This window comes from Pyxicephalus adspersus, chromosome 8, assembly GCF_032062135.1.
Source record: "Pyxicephalus adspersus chromosome 8, UCB_Pads_2.0, whole genome shotgun sequence".
Lineage (NCBI taxonomy): Eukaryota > Metazoa > Chordata > Amphibia > Anura > Pyxicephalidae > Pyxicephalus > Pyxicephalus adspersus.
The window spans coordinates 717,348-726,104 of NC_092865.1; the positions used below are offsets into that span (position 1 = coordinate 717,348).

Here is an 8,757-nt window from a genome sequence, read left to right on the forward strand (position 1 = left end):
CCAGAAATACCACCCTGTCCGTCCATTGGGCAGTCTGGTGGTCAGAATCTGCAGGAGGGATAGGTGTGTGGGGCATTGTATGTGTGCAGCTATTGGGGCGTATCCACATTCACTCAAACTATAGTTATCACTTTCATGTGCAAAACTTTAGAAAAACAGAATATTTAAAGCTTTAAAATAAATGTGCAACCCCCCAGCCGGATATAAAATAATATATCACAGAAGAGTATAAATAACCAATTCAGTTTTACATGAAAAAAGGACATTTGTATGAACGACTCGAGCCAGCTAAACATTCACTGCAGACTTAAACTGTGCAATGTGCTGCAAGCATACAAGAGATTGAATATACGTAAAATAGAAATCATATCATATATATTTTATATAATATCATAGGTTCAATGTCCAGATAGGCCACCCTAGGAGCCAACAGGTGATCTGCAAGGGCTGAGAATATACCTAGTGAACATAAGAACAATTTCAAACATTTCATTGCAGTTTGTCATTTTTTTAGGCTTCTGGGATTTGCATAAATACATCTCAGACAAAGAATATATAAATCCCCGGTGATGTTTATTGATGATTTCACAAAAATAAAAAGACAACTAGTTGTATGCCAGGGCGCACACAAACACTGTGCTTTGTGGAAATCAATTTACAAGGCGGGGCATAGAAAAACGCCAATGTGTCGAGTAAACCCCCCGCAACCGTTTTTCACCTTTCATCAGGGCAATCAAGGCCATAAAAGTGGCTTTTCTTATTGGATGCTTTAAGTTATTGCTGTTAGCACATTGCCATTTGCTTTATTAAATAAGTCCAGATGTGTAAGGTATATTATGTGTGGGATACTACCAGCCCGTAGGAAGCTCGCCCCAAATGGCACAGGGGGCTCTGCAGTCCGACATGTTAAACCCAGCAGCTGTGTGGCTAAGACGGGCCTAACACAATGCGTTTCCCCAGCACGCAGTCTGAGATTTATAAGGTAAAGAACCTTTATGGCTGCTGAGATTGGGAAAGGTACACGGGGCTTAACGTGAAGCCTTTTTAGCCGGGGAAAGTTAACTTGGTGTTTAATTCGAGTCGACAGCACAGGAAAGTGCCTTCCGCGGCATGGAAAACGGCAGGACATCTCAATTACCCTCTGTGGCATCGTAACAAGAAGACGCTGCCACGCGAAAGACAGATAAAAACGACTGCTGCGCTTTACGGGGGGATGAGAAATTTACACTCCGAGACGGAGGAAGAAAAATGAATAAAAGTTTTGGTTTGGATTGAAAATTAGGCGCGTGCCCCCGCGGGAGGTGATATCTTTCGAGTGTGTGACACTTTTAAATGCTGAGATCTCTGAGAAAGTCAGCAGGAAACAGGACTGTGAATTGTGCCGTGTCTTTGTTATATGTAAAGTTCTGCTTACACGGAGTGATACGAGCACAACGCACGCTTTCGTCATACATGCCGTGATTCCGTAGTGTGGTAAGGCTTGGAGCGCAGCGGAGGCCAAGATAGTCTAGGACAAGAGGTCACTTGTATGTTTTAGGATAAAACCATCTTAGCTTACATCTCCAGAGACTCCACCAATTACTGAAGAGATTATATGTGGCCCTCGTCATTGTAAAGGTCGCCAGCAATCTCAGAGCTCTTGTATGCATTCAAACAGCTGCCACACTGACACAACACACAACATTTGTATATATATGGATGTCATTCCTACTCATCAGGGTAGAGCATTAAACATTACATCAGAAAGTAACGGCACAAAATAAATGGTACTTACACCTCTCATTACGATCTTCCGGGCTTGATGATGTTTCTCGGTCTGATATTAGGCCGGAGACGGCAAACAGTTTTTTCCCACCATCGTCCACTTTAAGTCCCCCTGGAGAGCCAGTTGGGATCTGAGTCCCGAATTCATACTCTTTCCCGTCGGCATCAGAAAAACGCAGGTGCGGAGATTCTGTGTCATGGCAGCTCTTCAGCCGCTTGGCCGGGGTAAAGGCGGACTGGTAGCTCTCCCGCTCCTCAGGGGACGTGAAGGGCCGAAAGGCGCCCACCCCGCTGTGATTCAGCATGCTGATTGGGGAGCAGTCTAAGTTCGGAGGGGCAAACTGGGGATGGAGGTGGAGTAAGGAAGGGGGAAAGTCACGGTTAGAAAATGCCCCAGGGACACCGCCCTGGCGATGGTACATAGAGGTAAAGGTGTAGGAGCCATTAGTAAATGGAATATGTACTTCCTTATCCACGGACACTGGCACCCCGAAGGGTCTTGGCTGTTGGCAGGGTATGGAGGCGTCCCGGCTGGCTTCGGCCGTAGAAGCCAGAACCATTAAGGCCGGTGAAGCCAGCGGATTGGGAAGGAAGGAAGAGTTCTCCATCTTAAAGGCAGCCCGGTGCAGATCCATTGCCGATACTTTGGCCTTTGCCAAGTCAAAAATTTCTGTAAAGATTCCCCGGGAGGTTGGCGTGGTGGGGTCTTGGCACCAAGCAGGAAATGTCACTTCATGTCTTCCCAAAGGAACCTGCGTCCGCAGACAGAGAAAGTGAAAGAGACACATCAGTCTGAGCCTCAATGTACAACAATCAATACATAATTATTGTTTGTGTTGCTGCCTCTCAGGCATATACATCGCAATTAACACAATTATCAAACAAACAGACCTTTAAAGCCGACAAAAAGACTGGCAAATATTGGCATATTTACAACTCATCAGGTTATTTTAAGAAAAAGAAAATACATTGTTTAGATACATAATAGAAATCTGTGTGTGTTATATATATCATCATTTATTTTATATATTTCGAAAAGATAAAACTGAAATTTTTTAATTTATTTTTTAGGTTTTCAATGTTTTTGCAGTATTTTTGTCGCAGTTTATGCGTCCGTCCACCATCTCCGGTAACTGCGGGTTTGATAAACATAGGTGCTGAGAGTTCTACAGACCACCGGGAAGTTTTTTTTTTGGAGTCACATCGTAGTGGTGAGTCGGAGGCAATCCTACAACCCTTCTTCATTGAGATATATGAAGAGCTGGGAGATAGTGTCTAGTAAACAGGGAGGTCGTCAGATATAGATTAAACTGACACGCCGCTAACGGCTGCTGCAAGAAAGATAACCAAATCACCTTTCTCGTTAAACAAAGCCTATCTGGCTGCTAATGAGCGATGACTCCCCTCTCGTTTTCTAGCAGGCCCACCAGACGGTGTAATTCTTCCACCGTCACTTCCCGGACAGAAAATGATCTGTTTGTTCTGGTAAAAACGTCTCTATGTCTGAATCTGACATTTTGTACCTGTCCGCTCTCTGTCACTAACTCTTTCCCCTCCATCCCCATCATCTATCTGATTTACTATAATTTTCCTCGATTTCCCTGTAATTTTGGACTGAGTATACTCACAGAGGGAAAAACAGTAGTTTTTTTAGTAGAATTTTATTTCTAGAAGTGGAATTTTATTGCAGATGCACTAGAATTCCCAACCTAAATTAACAAAATTCGGGTAAATATAAATTGAAAATTAAGGTAAGAATTGGGGTAAGGATACCATGAGAATTAGCAGATTGTGGGGGGGAAAGGGCAAGAGGGTGACGGCTCAGTATAATAATGGGCTCAGGCCTCTCAACATACATCAGGCAACAGGGGCTTAATGTAGCCAAGAAAACAGTGACTTCTCTTGGAGGGGGAAACATTAGCAAGACGCCATGTAAGCAAACCAGGGAAAACGCAGTGAGCCTAAGAAACACCTTGCTGAAACATATTGCTTTTCTCCCCTTCGGAGACTCATAAAAACATCTCTTTTTTTTTTTAACTTTATCATATAAAGCGGCACTGCCTTTCTTTCAAATCAAAGAGCACCAGTTTAATAGCGAAGATGAAAGGCTTTCTGCTCAGAGAAGCCGGACGGAGCAGAGAAAGTCGGAGCTGGTAAAACTGGAACATAATAAAGCAGAAAGACTTAAATACAAAGTAATTTATTCCTGATTATTTTATGACCCACGCATGCTATTGTTTGGCTGTGTTTGGCTGTAGCTTTGCCAAACAACAACAAGAAAGAGAAAGGTCCTGTTAGCAACAGGTTGTTAGAAAATGTCATTCAGGTTCCACCTGGACCACTAATGCCTCCACTGTGCCTTTTCCAGGGGGAGGAAATGCTTTTATCTGCAATAATACAAAGTTTTCAGCTGCTCCTGAGATGTATAGCGTCTCACCGACCGCTCTACGGCACCATCGGTGTCACATTGACCTCCAGCTAGCGGGTGCCGTCCCTATCATTTCTGAACATTGATTACTTCCATATATGTGTACTTGTTCTCTTTATGAATATTTATTTATTTCCTAATAACTGAGAGAGATTTGTACAAGCTAGGTACACATTGGATAATATACATTGCATTATACAACATTTCCATGTCTTGTATATCAGTGCTTGTGTTTATTTCAACAAATGTCCTTTTATCCGTTACTGATTCATTTTTATCTTTCATATAAATATATTTTCCTGTTTTGCTGATAAGTTTCTTAGCCCAATTTCATCACCTCTCTTTGTAACCCCGTTTGATGTTTTTGTTGTTTGAAAGATAAGGAAAATATATTATCAATAGGAAATATAATTATTTCGGGTAGAACTATTTAAAATACACAATGTGAAATTTACATATATTCTCTGTTTTTTTTTTCTCATAAATTTATATTAAACTAAGTCAGAAAAAATGTTTTGATTATTCAAATAATATTTTTGAAAAAATCAAATAAGATGGCAATGATTATTTTCTTTTTTTTTTGGGGGGACAAAAATCAAACCAGCAGGAATAAGCTTAGAAAAAAGAAGGAAGTGTAAATGTTTGTGCCCGAGTCGTGCCACCGTGCTGTGATGTGGCTTCTTCTGGTGCCTGAAAGGGCCCCTGGTGAGATTTCACACAGTAGATCCCTTCGGCCGATTCAAAAAAAAATCAAAAGAGCAGCAGCACAAAAGGCCAGGACAAATTACCAGGCACTTGCGATGTTCACAAGCTCTCCACAATGTTGTGTCTTATCCTGTGTAATGTGCTGCAGCCTCATAAGATTGAGAGGATGCTAGCCTTGCAAACCGCAAACCTTATGGAAATCTATAGTTAATGCACTGGCAATGTCAAGATGTCATCTCCTTAAATACAGAACCCTAAACAAGAAAACTAACCGAGCTTCTTAATTAAAAAAATATGGATTGCAGGATAATCACACCGAACGGAACATTGAATGGCTCGGACGACACAAACCAGCCAGCGGTCCAACGACCTACATAGATGATCCTGCAAGTATGCTGATTTTTTTTAATTTAACACCCCGTGCAAATCCAGATTAAAATAACTCCGGCTATTGATCCGGCCAGTGGGATTGACATTAATTTTAGTTCACTTCTCACTTTGCAAAGGGATCAATATGGAGTAATAAGAGCTGACATCCGTGTTGAAAGCAGGAGAAAGAGAAGCAGCAGACAGCAATCGAACAACCAGCCAAATAAATCATCAAATACTTTTCCTCAGCAGGAGACAAACTCCAAAGCGATAGCACCGGGGTCTTTTCACAATAAACTTTTCAAGAACAATCTGATGATTTCACGAATGTTTAAAAAAAAATAACGCCAGACCTGACGCAGAATTTCAAATATCCCACTAACACGATTTCTCCATCACATTTGCAGTTAATATCAAAACTCATAAAATCAACCCTAATATTAACCCTAAATAATAAACCGAATAATTATTTTATTTTTAACTATATGAAAGTTGTACAGGCCAATATTTATTTATTTCTATATAGAGATACAGACAGAAGAATTATATTATTTACATTTTTAATGAAGCTGAATAATAAAATTAGGAACAAAGAATAGAACATTTATTTTTATTATTATATAGAAGAACCCTGGCAGGTGTCAGAATATTTGTATTTGATTCAAATGATTATTTTAGAATTTTATGATGTTGTTTTAGGAGATTGTGTGATTTTGTAAAAGGTTTAAATGAAAATTAGGAATATACAGCAGCTGGCGGTTTGATACACAGAATACTAGAAATGTAAATGATTTGTCATATTTAAGCTAAATTTGAAGACTGACACCCAGGCAATAAGCACAAATCCCGCCAACACGACCATGACGGATGCACCTTCCTATCCTGCACAAATCATTTATTTCTGAAGTGCAACAAAATCAAAAACAAAAATGAACCAAACTGATCTAAAAACCTTTAACCTGCCAGACCAATGAGAGATGTAAAGAGTAAAATATTCCAATGAAATCTGGTGACGATTGTATAAATCTTTCCATCATATTTAGGATAAATGTTTCCTCCACCCTCTTGTGTTTTATGTTACACCGTACAAGTGATTATTTTAAGGACAGATAACCCTTATTCATTGCAAAATCCCAATGACACACTGGGGGCCTCTGCATGTTCTACGGGGCAATAAATTGGAGTACAAACAGTTTTCCTTAAATGTCACCGTTAAAAATTGTCCACATTAAAAAAGATGTCAGACTGACAAAATTAAAAAAGATAAAAAAATTCTGTGCTTCCCAGACATGTCCCTGGGCCATTCCATCAGCTGTGATAACGAGCCATTTATCAGTGGAAATAAAAGGCTGATTTACAGAGATACTTGTAATCGTGTGGCCCCAAATCCCTAACAACCCCCCCAAAGTCAGCCTCCACCACCGGCACCCCAGTCATTGCTCCGAGGAGCCGGACCCTGCAAATTTATTACAATAATTACTTGACATAAGCGTTTCCTGTGTGGCAGAATGAGCTCTGTGGCTTCTAATTATTTCATTGTGGCCACACAGATGTTTTGTTAATGTGTGGAGATCACAAGGTGAGGAATTTCTTTCCCAATCCTCACACTTCCCTCTTCTATTTTATTTTTAAAAGTCTACAACAATTCCAAGAAGGTCCTGCTGAGTCCCCTCATCTCCACAGGACTGTCAGGAAGGAAGACGAAAAATGTGCCACAATTCTGCCTAAAAATTGAACCCGGGTTTGTTAACCCCTGGGTGACAACAGTAAACGCAGCCCCAGCCCTGTGAGGGGCCACAATGGTCCAGGGGCCAGCAGAGCTCCAGAAAAGTCTCCATCATGATAGAAATCTAAATGTGAATGTGGCTGAGAAAAATAACAGAGTGACCTCCATCTATCTAAAATTGACACAACAATCACACAAGGCATTACTGCAAAAATAAAATAAAAAAAAAAGTGACCTCGGCCACATTGATGGAAATTTTCAGGAGGAAATGAAACATAAATAAATAAAATCAGGTGAGATAAACTACAAATGTATGAAAAGCAAACAATTCCAAAGCATGGAAAAGAAACAAAGTAACATTTCAATGTTCTACAGCCTAGTAGGTTTGCATAGAGAGCTAGCTCTGCTGCCAAGAGATGGAGTTGTGCACCTGGTGCCCCTAATGCCTGGCACAGGGTCAGCTTTCTGTTTGCCCAGAGTGCCAATCTCACTGCCTTTAAAGTTGCTGTAGATAAAATTAAAAAAAAAGTTGCACTTTGCCCGTCTGCTGTCCCTGGGTGGCTGAGTTCACTATGAGGGTCCCTGGAGGACTGATTGCCCCATGGTACCTAGCAGACCCCCCCCCCCCCCCCCTGCTTGTGCCCGGTACTCACCCTGTGTGAAGCTGGAGAGGAGAAGAGGGCTCCTGGCTGGCAGCTTCTGATCCCAGGCTCACAGTCCCTGCTTGCTTTGCTTTGCATGTGCAGGAGGAGAGTGTTGGAGGCACATGCAGTGAGCTGAGTGACTGGAGCAGCACTGCCCATTATCAGGGGCCACATTGTACCCGTCCCCTGCGCTGCCTTCAGGGCAGCCCCCGCGGACCACCGGATTAAATAGACCTTGTAAATGATAAATAGGCAGCACCCCACCTCTGTTCCGGGGACCCAGATCGTAGAATCACATGACCGCGCCAGATATAAATAAAAAAAATACATGAGAGGATCCTTTTGTCTCTTGGTTATGACCGCCTTTAAGACAACTCCACCATTAACTGGAATTTGATTTCAGTTCTGTGGATTTGTCGGGCATCACGTGTTGGCGTTTTGCATCCTTCGGATATGAAGATTTCCCGCTACAATTCTCTTGTCTAGCTGGCGCTGCCATTACAGTGATATTCCTACAATGTAACAAATACCTGGGTGGCCCCTTTATTAGGGGGGGCAGGAAGATGACTTGCCACAGGGGCATCTCACCACTGGACATCATGTGACACAATTGGTCACAGTTGGTTTTGGGGTGTAATTTGGGCAATTACTCAGAACCCCAATTGACAATAGACATTTGCCCCTGGGATGGTGCTTGGAGGGCGGAGCCAGAGCTATCTCATTCCTTAAAATCTGCCCCAATCCTGACCCCCACCCCCGCTGTTCCAAACCCTGACTACACTGACAAAGCTTTTAAAATTTACTTGCACCATGACCCCCATGTTTCCAGTCAGGAGGCGGAGTCTATATCTGGGCGTCACTGATTGGCTGGCTTTGGCCAGAGCCGGGGTCGCCTATATGGGTCATGGAAGACACCCAGAGCCTTCCTTGGTCCAGGTTCCCTAACGACCAATCAGATTCCCCGAAAATAAAAGCCAAAACCAGATTGGCTGTAAAGAGTAACAACCCCAGTTATGCCCCCTCCCCTCACAGCGCCCCCATTACAGAGTTATCGCTGCCACACAACATTCCTCTGATATCCAAAAATTCCAAAAAGTTAGCAAGGATTTTTCATACATATG

At 42.1% G+C, this 8,757-nt stretch overlaps 1 protein-coding gene across 1 annotated transcript in view; it reads right to left on the minus strand.

Moving 5' to 3' along the window:
* RNF220 (ring finger protein 220) overlaps positions 1 to 7,751 on the minus strand; it is a 145,805-nt gene extending 138,054 nt beyond the window's left edge. The window contains exons 1-2 of the mRNA XM_072420619.1: positions 7,646 to 7,751; positions 1,775 to 2,516 (exon numbers count right to left, since the gene is read on the minus strand). Of these exons, the coding sequence (XP_072276720.1) occupies positions 1,775 to 2,516; positions 7,646 to 7,732 (829 nt within the window). The 5' untranslated portion in view covers positions 7,733 to 7,751. The remainder of the gene's footprint in view (positions 1 to 1,774; positions 2,517 to 7,645) is intronic.
* Positions 7,752 to 8,757: the final 1,006 nt, after the last annotated feature.